This window comes from Leptodactylus fuscus, chromosome 1 (assembly GCF_031893055.1).
Source record: "Leptodactylus fuscus isolate aLepFus1 chromosome 1, aLepFus1.hap2, whole genome shotgun sequence".
NCBI lineage: Eukaryota > Metazoa > Chordata > Amphibia > Anura > Leptodactylidae > Leptodactylus > Leptodactylus fuscus.
Genome location: NC_134265.1, coordinates 51,016,049 through 51,034,890, shown reverse-complemented (window position 1 = coordinate 51,034,890; position 18,842 = coordinate 51,016,049). Strand labels below are relative to the sequence as shown.

Genomic DNA, 18,842 nt, shown 5'->3' with positions numbered 1-18,842 from the left:
CTACCCGGGTCTACTCTGTCCATGTTAAGCCTGTGCCTTACAGCCGGCGTGCAGTGAGAGAATCCATAGCTGCTCACTTCCAGCATCTCCTCCAGAGGCAGTACAAGCTGAGGTAGGACCGTACATGATTGATTGATTTTTTTTTTTCTTATGAATTTGTTAAATTTATTTATTTATTTTTAACACAAAATAAGATGAAAAAATAAAGACATTTGATAACATTGGAATGTTTTTGTAAGAGCTTTTCTTGTGGAAAACCTGATCTGGCCCAGCCTCACCCAGACTCTACCTCCAGCGGCCCCCGGGTAAATTGAGTTTGCGGCCCCTGCTCTAAGCAATAGTGTCAGATCATACCAATAACTGGTAGGATCCGACTTCTAAGCTATATTAGAGTATGATACTATCGTTATTAAAATAGGTCTATCACAGACATAGGTTCTTTCCAGGCTATAATTTCATGCTGAATTAACTGGGCTGTGTCCATGGTGCTTTAATGTGATATGCAAACTAGATCTACGTGTCCATGGGGTGATACCAAGCCCAGCAAGTGCACAAGCTCTCCATGCTTATGCCCTTCACACGCCATCCTCTCTGGTTTTCTGGCATATCCAATGTCAGATACTCCCACACCTGCCCCCTACAGCTTCCAGGCTGCACATGCATAGGTAATTCCCTTAAGTGGCTACTGGAAACATTGAGTGTACTGCAAATGTGCCAAATCCATGCGCAGCACATCGAGGAGATGAGGCAGAGCATGAAGGAACACTTCACTGTCAGGAGAGACGCCTGCATTTTGCAAAACATGGACGGACCCACAAGTGCACAGGAGATCTCTGCAGGGGCTATGCACACCGGCTAAAACAAAGGAATTTTAGAAAAGGAACCCCTTTTGCTATACCCATATTCAAAAAGCACATGAACAAAATGTGTCAAGTGCTCACAAACCCCTTTAAATTGAAGAAAGCCCTATATCCCTCATATGGTCCTGGTCTGCCTACAAGTCACCAGTAGGAAGCGAAGATGTAATAAGAAATAGTAAGTTAATATCACTGACCATTCCCATCTCTCTCCTCACTCACCTGTGTCCACGGGCTGATAAACTGAGTACGAGCATATCGGGTCAGCATGTGAATTATAACCACTTGTCCCCATTCTTCCACATCGACCAGCAAGTTACAAAGCTTCCGATAATTTTTGTGAATTAGGTCAATTCGGTCTGGGCAAACCTCTTCAAAGGCCATCACAACGCTACCTGCAACAAGCTGGGAAATAAAAAGGGTACTCAATGATAAAGCATAAAGATATTTTCATACATGCTATACATCATGAAATGGTGCAATAATCCCTGTGGTGGTGCTATAAGGAAGTCAGGCTCTCCAGGACCTTTTCATCCAGCAATTTTTTGATAGATGGGCAGTGGACAGAGCAGCACCTGCCGCAGATATGAAAGCAGCAGAACTTGCGCTCATACATTAATATCCCGTGTGATCACCATCAAAAGTACAAATCACTATTGATCTAAAATGACATTTTTGGGCTGAAAAAGTACCGGCCATTAGTTGTATCCATTTCTTCTAACCTGCTCTTTATTGCGTGTTGTCATGTGAAGTCCGCATGTTGCAACAGAGGGGGATCACAGGATGGGTAACTAGGACATTGGTTCAAGCCCTCCCCTCTATAATATGGTCTGTACCCCCCATTCAAAGCCCGCAACAGAATACAGGCAGGATGCTGGTACAAAAGCTCCGTTTAGGACCCCTTGCACAACTTCTCCTCGTGACCACCAACAATGTCCCATCAATACACTTTAGCAGCATTTATATTTCCCATTTCTTCTTTATCTGAGCCCAGAGTACCATGAAGACTTGTTTATAACAGGTCTGTGCACACAAGATTCCCGCCACTCCTATCACCTATCAGTGCCTGCCGCACATGCTGCGAACCAATTACTACTTTTGGCATCAAAAGGTTGATTTTCTCTTTTCTGCCATTGCAAGGCCGAGCATCATAAATCATTATCCCCTATATCACTCCAGCAAACCAGAGGGCAGGGGTAAAAGGTTAACAATGCTCAGACTGCCAGCTAAAGAAAATCAGAAGGGAGATCAAACAAGCTTAGGGGTAAGGGGGAACTATGGAATCCCCCCCCCCCCCGGCTTATGGATCCAGTTGCAGCTAGGACCACTGAGGTTATGCCAGGGGTTGGTTGTCTCTTTTGAAGCCACAACTATCCTGTGTGTCAGACATGCAATGCACACTGCACTGGCATTACTATTGTTACTGTCTATAGCATCATAGGTGTGGACTTTGTGACAATGCAGAAAAGTTGATGAGATTTTAACGAGTATTATCAAAATACTGAAGAATAAAACCGCACCTCATGCCAGTTTACACGAGGATGTTTAAAGAATTCTATCACCAGAACTTTGAATATCAATCCAGTGTAGATATATATAGATATATATATATATATATATATATATATATATATATATATATATATACAGTCCTATGAAAAAGTTTGGGCACCCCTATTAATCTTAATCATTTTTAGTTCTAAATATTTTGGTGTTTGCAGCAGCCATTTCAGTTTGATATATCTAATAACTGATGGACACAGTAATATTTCAGGATTGAAATGAGGTTTATTGTACTAACAGAAAATGTGCAATATGCATTAAACCAAAATTTGACCGGTGCAAAAGTATCGGCACCTCAACAGAAAAGTGACATTAATATTTAGTAGATCCTCCTTTTGCAAAGATAACAGCCTCTAGTCGCTTCCTGTAGCTTTTAATCAGTTCCTGGATCCTGGATAAAGGTATTTTGGACAAACAATTCAAGTTCAGTTAAGTTAGATGGTCGCCGAGCATGGACAGCCCGCTTCAAATCATCCCACAGATGTTCAATGATATTCAGGTCTGGGGACTGGGATGGCCATTCCAGAACATTGTAATTGTTCCTCTGCATGAATGCCTGAGGATTTGGAGCGGTGTTTTGGATCGTCTTGCTGAAATATCCATCCCCGGCGTAACTTCAACTTCGTCACTGATTCTTGAACATTATTCTCAAGAATCTGCTGATACTGAGTGGAATCCATGCGACTCTCAACTTTAACAAGATTCCCGATGCCGGCATTGGCCACACAGCCCCAAAGCATGATGGAACCTCCACCAAATTTTACAGTGGGTAGCATGTGTTTTTCTTGGAATGCTGTTTCTTTTTGGACGCCATGCATAACGCCTTTTTTTATAACCAAACAACTCAATTTTTGTTTCCAAAATGAAGCTGGCTTGTCCAAATGTGCTTTTTCATACCTCAGGCAACTCTATTTGTGGCGTACGTGCAGAAACGGCTTCTTTCTCATCACTCTCCCATACAGCTTCTATTTGTGCAAAGTGCGCTGTATAGTTGACCGATGCACAGTGACACCATCTGCAGCAAGATGATGCTGCAGCTCTTTGGAGGTGGTCTGTGGATTGTCCTTGACTGTTCTCACCATTCTTCTTCTCTGCCTTTCTGATATTTTTCTTGGCCTGCCACTTCTGGGCTTAACAAGAACTGTCCCTGTGGTCTTCCATTTCCTTACTATGTTCCTCACAGTGGAAACTGACAGGTTAAATCTCTGAGACAACTTTTTGTATCCTTCCAATGAACAACTATGTTGAACAATCTTTGTTTTCAGATCATTTGAGAGTTGTTTTGAGTAGCCCATGATGCCACTCTTCAGAGGAGATTCAAATAGGAGATCAACTTGCAATTGGCCACCTTAAATACCTTTTCTTATGATTGGATACATCTGGCTATGAAGTTCAAAGCTCACTGAGGTTACAAAACCAATTTTGTGCTTCAGTAAGTCAGTAAAAAGTAGTTAGGGGAATTCAAATCAATAAAATGATAAGGGTGCCCATACTTTTGCACCGGTCAAATTTTGGTTTAATGCATATTGCACATTTTCTGTTAGTACAATAAACCTCATTTCAATCCTGAAATATTACTGTGTCCATCAGTTATTAGATATATCAAACTGAAATGGCTGTTGCAAACACCAAAATATTTAGAACAAAAAATGATTAAGATTAATAGGGGTGCCCAAACTTTTTCATAGGACTGTATGTATATATATATATATATATATATATATATATATAGAGAGAGAGAGAGAGAGAGAGAGAGAGAGAGAGAGAGAGAGAGAGAGAGAGAGAGAGAGAGAGAGAGAGAGAGAGAGAGAGAGAGAGAGAGAGAGAGAGAGAGAGAGAGAGAGAGAGAGAGAGAGAGAGAGATAGATTGATAGATAGATTATGTTAGTGGTCACCTGAATCAAACCTGCCTCCATGCTGAGGTATTACTGTTCTTATCAATATGCTGTTAGAAGGTGACAGGCAGAGTGTTGGGGACCCGGTATAAACCTCAGATTACTGACATATGTGTGGTCCAAGGTGGGTCTTGTATGGGCTTCAGCCCCAGGTGTGGGTCCTGGGCTCCTTACTGGGCCATAAAAGGGAGCAGAGCCTGCACTTCAGGGCAGAGACTGTACTGTGCTACTTTGTTTTGTTTGTGTGGTTGATAGTAAGCCACACGTATGGTTAGGTTTTTTGCTGTTTAGTTAGAGCTCAGACGAGCAGGGTTTTGTTTGCTGGTTGGCCTGAAATTAAGGCTGTATTTTATTTCCCTTATTCTGTGCCTGATGTGAAGATGTATTAATTCGTTGCAGGTTTTTTTCCCCCCCCCCCCCCCCCAAATAAACCTGTTTGCACCAGACATCGTGTCCCTGTCTCTGGTCGGGTTCGCACCATTGTGGCTACTGAGTTACCTTCCCCATAATGCAAATGAGATTTTTGTTACAATGAGATCATTGCAGCTTATGTAGCGATGGCAAAGTTCTTGGTGCTTTAAAGTGCTCTTTTGCATATTGACAAAGACCGCAATATCTATTTAACAGAGACACCAACCCACAAACACCATTTCAGTGAGATAAACCTAACCTATCTATCTGGAGGGCTGGATTGATATGCTGTGTTCTAGTAACACACTTCTTTTAAAGTATGTCAGTTGTTTTGGTGAATTTCCACCATAGATTTTACATTTTTGCAAAACACAGGTTTGAGTCTTCAGCAAAAGAGGCATGTAAAAAATGCAGATTTTCTTAAGGGATTGGCATGAATATCTACAACAGATATAGAAAGACTCCTGCTTATGTCTCAGCTTCCTGGCCATGGGTATTAGAATAAAATATCTCCTTTTTTTCTTTTTACAACAGCACAAACTCATATAAAAGGTCTTCTATAACATATAAGCAATGTGTAACACATGCATAACGAAAATGTCATTTTCTGCGCGTCACCGTCATGAGGCCAGGCTATGAATATATCACACAAAGAAAAACATCATACACGTCAAATACAAAGAGCGAAGCCAAACCCCAGTGGAGCATAAAGGTTTCATTCATTGAAAGCAAACAGGATTACTTGCAAGTACCGGCAATTTCCCAAATGACTTTAAGTAGTAATTGAAAGAAAACACAATTTGACAAAAAGTCGATAGAAAAAAATATGTTATTTGCACGAATATTAATATTTTTCAGCTTTTTTTTCTTCTTCTTCTTCCTGTAGTATTTGGCCAACATTCTGTATATTAATATGCACCCAACATAACAATCAAAAGAAAACAGAGCAGAATATATACTTGTTATTATGCTAAGCAAGCTGGAAGTCCTCGGGGGATTTCATGAATTACCAATCAGTATACGCGTGAAGTTGCATTTATTGACTCCAGCCCCGTCCACATACTGGAGCCTGCTGGTACCAGCATGAAGACAACTCAATCCACAAACCAAGCATCTGATTATTTGGAAGAACTAAATAAAATACATCAGGCTTCTTAGGATAATTTGCTTTTCCTGCCATTCATAGCATGAAAAAGGCCAAAAGATAAAGTTACCTACGCGCACACGAGAACGTAAAGCCCATCTACATCACCATCAGGCAGTGGACCGTGCCAAGAGTTTAATTATGGACTATGTTATGCGAGTGATAGAGTGTGGGAGCGCATTACTATCCCGGAAACGCTCTCTAACTACGGCTAAACGCCAACTAATACAGACAGATTAGAAGAACTAATAAACCAAAAAGACCACGCAAGTCAACAACATAATAGTGCGCTCAACATCCTGCCTCTTGACAGGGCGTGTTCATAATACGCTTTAATATACAGTACTTGGGGTGACAGCAAGGGTCATAGCAGGGATAGCCTGGTCCACTATAATGATCAGAAAAAAAAAAAAAAAAAAAAAGGGCAACATGGTGGCTCAGTGGTTATCACTGCAGCCTTGCAGCGCTGGAGTCCTGGGTTCGAATACTGCCAGGAACAACATCTGCAAGGAGTTTGTATGTTCTCCCCGTGTTTGTGTGGATTTCCTCACATCTTACAAAGACATACTGATAGGAAAAAAAAAAAAAAAAAAAAAACACACACCAGAAGAACTATAGGAGAACAAAACCTTTAGGGAATGGATTAACATAATATGTTTGTAATGCACAGTGCTATGGAGTCAGTGGGCCACATCTCTGACTACTCTGTTTTTCCACAGCCTGACTACTGCTGAGATTCTGACTCCTTCGTAAATGGGTGACGGCCATCAAGTCGGAGCAGGGCAGAAGAGTAGTCGGATGTCTGGCCTACTGACTCCACAACCCTGTGCGATACAGACATGTTGATATTTTTGCTAATATGAACAATTAAACATTTTGTATTGTTTTACAGATTTTCTTTATCCATCTTAGTAATGACAATCTTTAGTCTTGATAGGTTGCCAATGGATATGTTGATGAATGCAGGAACCACTAAGATGGTTAGAGGAAATCTGTAGATCTCTGCAAAATTGTAATTATTTATATTTGTTAAAAGGTTTTAACTTTCATCTGTCTACAAACTTAAATATGGCCATGTTCATAGAGTGAGAAGGAGTCTCAGTATATCAGCCCCAGATTCCTGGGGTCCAATGTGGGTCTGGAATAGTCCTCAGCCTCAGGTGTGAGTCATAGGCTCATTACTGGCCTATAAAAGGTTGCAGAGCCTGCACTTCTGGGCAGATCCAGGAAGTGAGGAGGTGGCTGGGTCTGTCCTGTAACCCTGAGTCCAGTGAGACCAATTTGTGCTTTTCATGTGGCTGGTAGTAAGCCACACATATAGATAGGTTACTACTTCTGCTTAGTTAGTTGCTCGGACGAGCAGGAATTTGTTTTATTTTTGCCTGAAGTTAAGGCTGAATTTTGTTTTGCTCATTTGTGCCTAAAGTGAAGGTTTATTTAATTTTCCTGTTTTTTGTTTTTTTTTTCTAAATAAACCTGTTTGCTTCTACCGAGTTCCCTTCACCTCAAAAGGAAATCTCTTTCAAGTTCCAACCCATCAGTCTTCAGCCAAAATCAGAACTAACCCCTGTGTTATGTGCAGAATTTCTACATGACCATCTGCTTTGTGTTTCTTTTTATATAGTGACTTAAGTAGCATTTCTACAATGGAACACCTCCCTCAAGTTTGGGTTGTGGAGGTTAAACTGTGACATCTGCTACTATCAGTGCCTATTGATAATACAAGTCTACCGAAGAAGACAAAAAAAAAAAATAATAATAATTGAGTCTCACGGTCCTTGAAAATGAAACAGTCCCAAAGCAAGACCTAATCTCACAGCATAAGAGTGGCTACTAGTCTTGCTTTATAAATCAGTCTCAGGTGGGATAAATAAGTGGAATTTTACAGACTGGGGTCACATAGTTGCCCAAGATAAAAAAAAAACAACAACAAAAATAACGCTCATTGTCTTATCCACCAGTCTGGAGTGATTTGTGGACATTAATGGTGAGGCCTCTCTCACCCCTCAATGCAAAGGAAGTAAAGAAAACATTATACTTAAAGGGTATAAACTATAATTTAAGCCTGTTTTAATAAAAAAAATAAATAAATAAATAAATATATATATATATATATATATATATATATATATATATATATATATATATATTGGACAACCTCTTTAATGACTATTTTAGGACACTCCCTCTTTTACCTGCCACAACCCTATTTATATGCCACACCAAACCACTGTATTTTGGTTTCAGCTATTCATTTGTAACCGGTGTAGATTGGACATTGTACAACCAATGGTAAAGAGATATAGGATGGCAGAGATACAATAATTGAAATAATCAATGTCAGTAAGTTCACAATTAATTGAGCAGATTATCAGTTTTGATATAATAATGATTATGATGATGATGATGATATTTCAATTAATTGCCTAGCTCTATTGAAAAGTTTATCATTTTTGTATTTGGGTAGAATATTTTTTATCCCTATTAAATTTATTTTTTTTAGGAAATGCATCACCAAACAAAAAAAAAAAAAAATAAAAAAAAAAAAAATTTAATTCAAGTTTTATATGAATTTATTTAATTTTCCATTATCAATACTTAAAATATTCCTAAAAAAAATCCTCAAGTTTGGGCTATGGCCACTAAGCCAAATAATATGTTGAGACTTCCTGTTTTCTGTAGAATTCTTTGCAGCAGTCACTTCCCTTACAGCAAAGTGATGTAAAAGAAAAAATATATATCCTTGTACCGTGTTAGCCAGTGGATATGAAATGAAAGAAATTTTCTGAGAGAAGTCCTCAGTAGTTGATACCTTTTTTAATGGCTAACTCAAAAAGTTTTTTGATGACATATCGAGCTTTCGGGACTATAGAGGTCCCTTCATCAGGATGGTATAACACCCTGATGAAGGGACCTCTATAGTCCCGAAAGCACGATATGTCATCAAAAAACTTTTTGAGTTAGCCATTAAAAAAGGTATCAACTACTGAGGACTTCTCTCAGAAAATTTCTTTCACAGCAAAGTGATGGTCACAGCTAGAGATGAGCGAACACTAAAATGTTCGAGGTTCGAAATTCGATTCGAACAGCCGCTCAATGTTCGTGTGTTCGAACGGGTTTCGAACCCCATTATAGTCTATGGGGAACAGATACTCGTTAAGGGGGAAACCCAAATCCGTGTCTGGAGGGTCACCAAGTCCACTATGACACCCCAGGAAATGATGCCAACACCTCTGGAATGACACTGGGACAGCAGGGGAAGCATGTCTGGGGGCATCTAACACACCAAAGACCCTCTATTACCCCAACATCACAGCCTAACAACTACACACTTTACACACTCAATACCACCTCTCTGACAGTAGGAAAACACCTTGAAACATGTGTATTTGGCACTTGCAGTGAGGAGAGCTTGTCACCAGCAGTGAATTTGGCCCTTGTAGTAAGTTGAGGTTGGCACCAACATTTGTTTTGAAAATCAGGGTGGATTGAGCCTCTAACCAGCAGAGTTTGGGCAAATTCATGGTGGAGGGAGCCTCTAAAAACCCCAGTTTGGACCAATTCATGGTGGAGGGAGACTCTAAAAACCCCAGTTTGGACCAATTCATGGTGGAGGGAGCCTCTAAAAACCCCAGTTTGGACCAATTCATGGTGGAGGGAGCCTCTAACCAGCCCAGTTTGGGCAAATTCATGGTGGAGGGAGCCTCTAACCAGCCCAGTTTGGACCAATTAATGGTGGAGGGAGCCTCTAACCAGCCCAGTTTGGACCAATTAATGGTGGAGGGAGCCTCTAACCACCCCAGTTTGGACCAATTCATGGTGGAGGGAGCCTCTAACCAGCCCAGTTTGGACCAATTCATGGTGGAGGGAGCCTCTAAAAAACCCAGTTTGGACCAATTCATGGTGGAGGGAGCCTCTAAACAGCCCAGTTTGGGCAAATTCATGGTGGAGGGAGCCTCTAAAAAACCCAGTTTGGACCAATTCATGGTGGAGGGAGCCTCTAACCAGCCCAGTTTGGACCAATTAATGGTGGAGGGAGCCTCTAAACAGCCAAGTTTGGACCAATTCATGGTGGAGGGAGCCTCTAAAAACCCCAGTTTGGACCAATTCATGGTGGAGGGAGCCTCTAACCAGCCCAGTTTGGGCAAATTCATGGTGGAGGGAGCCTCTAAACAGCCCAGTTTGGGCAAATTCATGGTGGAGGGAGCCTCTAACCAGCCCAGTTTGGACCAATTAATGGTGGAGGGAGCCTCTAAACAGCCCAGTTTGGGCAAATTCATGGTGGAGGGAGCCTCTAAAAAACCCAGTTTGGACCAATTAATGGTGGAGGGAGCCTCTAACCAGCCCAGTTTGGACCAATTAATGGTGGAGGGAGCCTCTAAACAGCCAAGTTTGGACCAATTCATGGTGGAGGGAGCCTCTAAAAACCCCAGTTTGGACCAATTCATGGTGGAGGGAGCCTCTAACCAGCCCAGTTTGGGCAAATTCATGGTGGAGGGAGCCTCTAAACAGCCCAGTTTGGGCAAATTCATGGTGGAGGGAGCCTCTAACCAGCCCAGTTTGGACCAATTAATGGTGGAGGGAGCCTCTAAACAGCCAAGTTTTGGGAAATTCATGGTGGAGGGAGCCTCTAACCAGCCCAGTTTGGACCAATTCATGGTGGAGGGAGCCTCTAAACAGCCCAGTTTGGGCAAATTCATGGTGGAGGGAGCCTCTAAAAAACCCAGTTTGGACCAATTCATGGTGGAGGGAGCCTCTAATTAGCCCAGTTTGGACCAATTAATTGTAGAGGGAGCCTCTAACCAGCCCAGTTTGGACCAATTAATGGTGGAGGGAGCCTCTAACCACCCCAGTTTGGACCAATTCATGGTGGAGGGAGCCTCTAAACAGCCAAGTTTGGACCAATTCATGGTGGAGGGAGCCTCTAAAAACCCCAGTTTGGACCAATTCATGGTGGAGGGAGCCTCTAACCAGCCCAGTTTGGGCAAATTCATGGTGGAGGGAGCCTCTAAACAGCCCAGTTTGGGCAAATTCATGGTGGAGGGAGCCTCTAACCAGCCCAGTTTGGACCAATTAATGGTGGAGGGAGCCTCTAACCAGCCCAGTTTGGACCAATTAATGGTGGAGGGAGCCTCTAACCTGCCCAGTTTGGACCAATTAATGGTGGAGGGAGCCTCTAACCACCCCAGTTTGGACCAATTCATGGTGGAGGGAGCCTCTAACCAGCCCAGTTTGGACCAATTCATGGTGGAGGGAGCCTCTAACCAGCCCAGTTTGGACCAATTCATGGTGGAGGGAGCCTCTAAAAAACCCAGTTTGGACCAATTCATGGTGGAGGGAGCCTCTAACCAGCAGAGTTGTGGGAAAGCAGGGTGGAGGGAGCCTCTAACCAGCAGAGTTGGGGGAAATCATGTTGGAGGGAGCCTAGTATTAGCAGAATTGTGCAACGCTTATGGTGGATGAGTATGAGGATGCGGAGGAATTGGAGAGGTTGAGTACAGACATGGAGTTTCATGTTGGGGTGCTTTACACAGGTGGGCACAAAAATGAAGGCTCTATCCAGTGGTGGTTCATTTTTATCAAAGTGAGCCGGTCGGCACTCTCAGCTGACAGACGGGTGCGCTTGTCAGTGATGATGCCACCGGCTGCACTGAACACCCTCTCAGATAGGACGCTGGCGGCAGGACAGGACAGCACCTCCAAGGCATATAGGGCAAGTTCAAGCCACAGGTCCAACTTCGACACCCAATACGTGTAGGGCGCAGAGGGGTCGGAGAGGACAGGGCTGTGGTCGGAAAGGTATTCCCGCAACATGCGCCTATACTTCTCACGCCTGGTGACACTAGGACCCTCCGTGGCGGCACTTTGGCGAGGGGGTGCCATCAAGGTGTCCCAGACCTTAGACAGTGTGCCCCTCGTTTGTGTGGACCGGTGAGAACTTGGTTGCCTACTGGAGGAACTGCCCTCCCTGCCGCCAACGTCACATGCTGGAAACATCTCCATCATATTCTGCACCAATTGCCTGTGGCAAGCATTGATGCGATTGGCCCTCCCCTCTACCGGAATAAAAGACGAGATGTTGTTTTTATACCGGGGGTCAAGGATAGCAAAGATCCAGTACTGGTTGTCCTCCATGATTTTGACAATACGCTTGTCGGTTGTAAAGCACCCCAACATGAACTCAGCCATGTCTGCCACAGTGTTAGTTGGCATGACTCCTCTGGCCCCACCGGAAAGTTCAATCTCCATTTCCTCCTCATCCTCCATGTCTACCCATCCGCGCTGCAACAATGGGACGATTCGAAGTTGCCCGGAAGCCTCCTGTATCACCATCACATCATCGGACAACTCTTCTTCCTCCTCCTCCTCCTCCTCCTCCTCCTCCTCCTCCTCCTCCATTAAACGCAGTGAAGCGGACAGATGTGTGGACCTACTCTCCAGCTGTGACGGATCGGATGCTATCCCTAACTCCTCTGTGTGATCTGAGTTATCCCTGATGTCAATCAGGGATTCTCTCAGAACACACAAGAGCGGGATTGTAAGGCTCACCATCGCATCCTCAGAGCTCACCCTCCTTGTGGACTCCTCAAAGACCCGTAGGATGTCACAAAGGTCTCTCATCCATGGCCACTCATGGATGTGAAACTGAGGCAGCTGACTTTGTGGCACCCTAGGGTTTTGTAGCTGGTATTCCATCAAAGGTCTCTGCTGCTCAACCACTCTATTCAACATCTGAAACGTTGAGTTCCAGCGTGTGGGGACGTCGCACAAAAGCCGGTGTTGTGGCACATGCAGGCGTTGCTGGAGAGATTTTAAGCTAGCAGCGGCTACTGTCGACTTGCGAAAGTGGGCGCACATGCGCCGCACTTTCACCAGTAGCTCTGGAACATTGGGGTAGCTCTTTAGGAAACGTTGCACCACTAGGTTGAAGACGTGGGCCAGGCATGGAACATGTTGGAGTCCGGCAAGCTCCAGAGCTGCTACCAGGTTCCGGCCGTTATCACAAACGACCATGCCTGGGCCCAGGTGCAGCGGCTCAAACCATATTGCCGTCTCATCGAGGAGGGCATCCCTCACCTCGGAGGCAGTGTGCTGTCTGTCCCCCAAGCTGATCAGCTTCAGCACAGCCTGCTGACGTCTACCAACGCCAGTGCTGCAACGTTTCCAACTCGTAGCTGGGGTCAATCTAACAGCGGAGGAGGAGGCGGTGGCGGAGGAGGAGGCGGTGGCGGAGGAGGAGGCGGTAGAGGAGGAGGAGGAGGGGGGTGTTCTTCTCGTGTCCCTGCCAGGAATGTTAGGCGGGGAGACGAGGTACACCGGGCCAGTTTGGGAAGCAGTCCCAGCCTCAACTACATTCACCCAGTGTGCCGTCAGTGAAATGTAGCGTCCCTGTCCGCATGCACTTGTCCACGCGTCGGTGGTCAAGTGGACCTTTGTGCAAAGCGCGGAACTAAGGGCCCGCCTGATGTTGAGTGACACGTGCTGGTGCAAGGCGGGGACGGCACACAGGGAGAAGTAGTGACGGCTAGGGACGGCATAGCGAGGTGCCGCAGTTGCCATCAGGTCCAGGAAGGCGGGAGTTTCAACAAGCCGGAACGCCAACATCTCCTGGGCCAGCAGTTTAGCGATGTTGGCGTTCAAGGCTTGCGCGTGTGGGTGGTTAGCAGTGTATTTCTGCCGCCGCTCCAATGTCTGAGAGATGGTGGGTTGTTGTAAAGAAACGCCTGATGGTGCCTTTGATGGTGCAGGAGAAGGAGATAAGACAGGACCAGGGGAGGATGAGGTAGAAGTCAACAAAGTGGCGGAGGCAGATGAAGTGGTGTCCTGGCTCGTCCTCTGGAGTGCATCGCCAGCACAGTCAGCAGTGGCAGTGGCAGAGGCAGAGGCAGTGGCAGTGGCGTGAACGGCAGGCGGCCTTTGTCCTGCCGTTGCTGCCTGCCACTGATTCCAGTGCTTGGATTCCAAATGACGGCGCATTGAAGTGGTGGACAGGTTGCTCTTCTCAGAGCCCCTAATCAATTTCGAGAGGCAAATTGTGCAGACAACACTATATCTGTCCTCGGCGCATTCCTTGAAAAAACTCCACACCTTCGAGAAACGTGCCCTCGAGGTGGGAGTTTTTCGGGGCTGGGTACGAACTGGAACATCTTGGGAGATTCCGGGTGTGGCCTGGCTTCGCCTAAGCTGCTGACCTCTGCCTCTGCCTCTAGCTACCCTTTTTGGTGCTGCACCTGCCTCAACATCCACACTACTTTCCCCGCTTGACATCCCCCCTGTCCAGGTCGGGTCAGTGTCCTCATCATCCACCACTTCCTCTTCCAACTCCTGTCTCATCTCCTCCTCCCGCACAATGCGCCGGTCAACTGGATGCCCTGACGGCAACTGCGTCACATCATCGTCGATGAGGGTGGGTTGCTGGTCATCCACCACCAAATCGAACGGAGATGGAGGAGACTCTAGTGTTTGAGCATCTGGACACAGATGCTCCTCTGTTAGGTTCGTGGAATCGTGACGTGGAGAGGCAGGTTGAGGGACAATGAAAGGAGCGGAGAACAGCTCTGGGGAGCAGGGACAGTTTGGGTTATTGTTCTGTAAAGCTTCGGAATTTTGGGAGGAAGGAAGACAAGACTGTTGGGTAATAGGAGGAGAGGAGGCAGAGTCTGACTGGCTGCTGGACAATGTGCTGTAAGCGTTCTCTGACAGCCATTGCAAGACCTGTTCCTGGTTCTCGGGCCTACTAAGGTTTGTACCCTGCAGTTTAGTTAATGTGGCAAGCAACCCTGGCACTGTGGAGTGGCGCAATGCTTGCTGCCCCACAGGAGTAGGCACGGGACGCCCTGTGGCTTCACTGCTACCTTGCTCCCCAGAACCATTCCCCCGACCTCGCCCACGGCCTCGTCCACGTCCCTTTCCGGGAGCCTTGCGCATTTTGAATTCCTAGTTAGAAATTGGCACTGTATACCAGTAGTAAAAATTGTGGGTGCACGTAACCCCAATATATTCTTTGAATTCCCAGTCAGACACTGGCACGATATGGCAGTAGCAAGAAATGAGGGTATTTGTATTCCCAATATACTCTTTGAATTCCCAGTCAGACAATGGCACTGTATACCAGTAGTAAAAATTGTGGGTGCACGTAACCCCAATATATTCTTTGAATTCCCAGTCAGAAACTGGCACTATATGGCAGTAGCAAGAAATGAGGGTATTTGTATTCCCAATATACTCTTTGAATTCCCAGTCAGACAATGGCACTGTATACCAGTAGTAAAAATTGTGGGTGCACGTAACCCCAATATATTCTTTGAATTACCAGTCAGAAACTGGCACTATATGGCAGTAGCAAGAAATGAGGGTATTTATAACCCCAATATATTCTTTGAATTCCCAGTCAGACAATGGCACTGTATACCAGTAGTAAAAATTGTGGGTGCACGTAACCCCAATATATTCTTTGAATTCCCAGTCAGAAACTGGCACTATATGGCAGTAGCAAGAAATGAGGGTATTTGTATTCCCAATATACTCTTTGAATTCCCAGTCAGACAATGGCACTGTATACCAGTAGTAAAAATTGTGGGTGCACGTAACCCCAATATATTCTTTGAATTCCCAGTCAGAAACTGGCACTATATGGCAGTAGCAAGAAATGAGGGTATTTGTATTCCCAATATACTCTTTGAATTCCCAGTCAGACAATGGCACTGTATACCAGTAGTAAAAATTGTGGGTGCACGTAACCCCAATATATTCTTTGAATTACCAGTCAGAAACTGGCACTATATGGCAGTAGCAAGAAATGAGGGTATTTATAACCCCAATATATTCTTTGAATTCCCAGTCAGACAATGGCACTGTATACCAGTAGTAAAAATTGTGGGTGCACGTAACCCCAATATATTCTTTGAATTCCCAGTCAGAAACTGGCACTATATGGCAGTAGCAAGAAATGAGGGTATTTGTATTCCCAATATACTCTTTGAATTCCCAGTCAGACAATGGCACTGTATACCAGTAGTAAAAATTGTGGGTGCACGTAACCCCAATATATTCTTTGAATTACCAGTCAGAAACTGGCACTATATGGCAGTAGCAAGAAATGAGGGTATTTATAACCCCAATATATTCTTTGAATTCCCAGTCAGACAATGGCACTGTATACCAGTAGTAAAAATTGTGGGTGCACGTAACCCCAATATATTCTTTGAATTCCCAGTCAGAAACTGGCACTATATGGCAGTAGCAAGAAATGAGGGTATTTGTATTCCCAATATACTCTTTGAATTCCCAGTCAGACAATGGCACTGTATACCAGTAGTAAAAATTGTGGGTGCACGTAACCCCAATATATTCTTTGAATTACCAGTCAGAAACTGGCACTATATGGCAGTAGCAAGAAATGAGGGTATTTATAACCCCAATATATTCTTTGAATTCCCAGTCAGACAATGGCACTGTATACCAGTAGTAAAAATTGTGGGTGCACGTAACCCCAATATATTCTTTGAATTCCCAGTCAGAAACTGGCACTATATGGCAGTAGCAAGAAATGAGGGTATTTGTATTCCCAATATACTCTTTGAATTCCCAGTCAGACAATGGCACTGTATACCAGTAGTAAAAATTGTGGGTGCACGTAACCCCAATATATTCTTTGAATTCCCAGTCAGACACTGGCACTATATGGCAGTAGCAAGAAATGAGGGTATTTGTATTCCCAATATATTCTTTGAATTCCCAGTCAGACAATGGCACTGTATACCAGTAGTAAAAATTGTGGGTGCACGTAACCCCAATATATTCTTTGAATTACCAGTCAGAAACTGGCACTATATGGCAGTAGCAAGAAATGAGGGTATTTGTATTCCCAATATATTCTTTGAATTCCCAGTCAGACAATGGCACTGTATACCAGTAGTAAAAATTGTGGGTGTATATAGCCCCAATTCTATTGCTAGGGGACTTGCAGGGTATTTCTGGGGTGAAGGTGGGGGGGCACACCGTTGGAACGGGTATCGGGGTATATATCGGGTATACGGGAATACACTGACAGTGTATTCCATTCAGGATCCTGGGAAAGCTGGGTTGCGGCGATTGAGCCCGTCAGTGCCACGTTACACTGACAAGCTTCTCCCTGGAATTTAGCTCTTACAAGAGCTGTTGGTTGTCTTCTCCTTCCTATCCTAGCCTGTCCCTGCCTACCCAGAATCTAAGCCCTAGCTAGCTGGACGGAAACCTCCGTCCTCGGTGAATTGCAAGCTCAGAATGACGCGAACCTGGGCGGCGCTGTTCTTTTAAATTAGAGGTCACATGTTTTCGGCAGCCAATGGGTTTTGCCTACTTTTTTCAACGTCACCGGTGTCGTAGTTCCTGTCCCACCTACCCTGCGCTGTTATTGGAGCAAAAAAGGCGCCAGGGAAGGTGGGAGGGGAATCGAGTAATGGCGCACTTTACCACGCGGTGTTCGATTCGATTCGAACATGCCGAACAGCCTAATATCCGATCGAACATGAGTTCGATAGAACACTGTTCGCTCATCTCTAGTCACAGCTAAATCACAGAATCCATCCGGTCACAATAGGTCCTCAATAGGACCTCTCTGCACAATGCCCTCCGCACAGATCACAGACCATGTCTATAGCCCATTGGTAGATGCTAGAATGGAGTGGTCCGGGTAAAATAAAATGCTGCTTGGTCATCAGTGGATCCAGTAGGTGGCGACGATGCAATAGCCGAAAATGGCGACGCACCAGGCGTGTTAGCTGTGACGGACTGGAGGCTGGAACATGCCAGACAACACTCCCAGAGCCAAGGTAGCGCCACCTTCTGACGTATTTTAACCACTCCATTTTAGACTCAACCATAGTGCCGAGTGTGTCTCCAGGATCTATAATTTTCATCTTACTGCAAGGGTTGGAATTGCAAGAATTTTAGGATTTATTTTTAAATGTAGATGATAACATGGAAAATTAAAAACATCACAAAAAATTATTTAAACCATGGTTTTATTTGACACCTATTTTTTAACAATACATTCCCTTTAAGAAACAATATACACTCTGATTTCTTACAAGGAGGTACAGATGATGCAAGGCTCCAATATACTTCACGTGGAAAACATCTACACCAAGTGTCACATTCAAGGTCCCCAAGATGGATCATGCTTCTAGCCCTGTCTTTCACTCTGGAGAAAGCCATTCAGCAGCTGGAAATCATGGCGAGGCAAGCCAAGAGCCACAATAATTAATCACTGCATTAAGAGCTGCCATCTCCAGCACTAACACCTTCATCTGTCCACAAATCTCCTAACCCACCAACTGGAACATGTGAACGCTGCCTGAGAACCCCCAATGTATTCCTATACACAATGCAGGGCCCACAGAGAAGGATTCTGCAAAATGCTGCTACAATAGAAAAAAGAATCAGCCGTGTAACAGTAAAGAACCTCAAAGAGCGGCAGCAAGGAAAGTCAAGAGCGAGCCAAAAGAGCTATTTCTATCAGCGGACGTCTGGTTCTAGATTAGAATGTAAATTCCTTTCTTGTCTCGGTAAGTGGAAAAAACAATTCTGTGCTCATCCAACAAATTTGCTTTCTGACGTCTAATTTTTTTCATTCATTCTGGATATAATAAAGTACTCAGCTATTTCCTAGTGATGCAATTTGCACAAACAAAAATCTATTTCGCATTAGTATTTCTCAATCAAACAAATCTATTCCCGCTGGCATGTCGCTCAGCTCACCGAAAATGAACACTGCGCCCAACAGAAGAGCACAGGCATAATATGAGATTTTATATATATATATATATATATATATATATATATATATATATGTAATATTAGATAGGTAAGACATATAGCTATGGTAAAATAAATAGATACAATGGATGGATGGATAAGTAGATAGAGCTATAAAGACAAGAAAGAAAGAAGGAAAGGAAAGAAAGAAAAAAGAAAAGAAAGGAAGGGAGC

At 44.3% G+C, this 18,842-nt stretch overlaps 1 protein-coding gene across 2 annotated transcripts in view; it reads right to left on the bottom strand.

Moving 5' to 3' along the window:
* Positions 1 to 18,842, bottom strand: part of AP3B1 (adaptor related protein complex 3 subunit beta 1) — a 175,825-nt gene that overhangs the window by 106,315 nt on the left and 50,668 nt on the right. For both annotated transcript variants that reach the window (XM_075270075.1, XM_075270064.1), the window contains exon 7: positions 1,080 to 1,262. In XM_075270075.1, the coding sequence (XP_075126176.1) occupies positions 1,080 to 1,262 (183 nt within the window). The remainder of the gene's footprint in view (positions 1 to 1,079; positions 1,263 to 18,842) is intronic.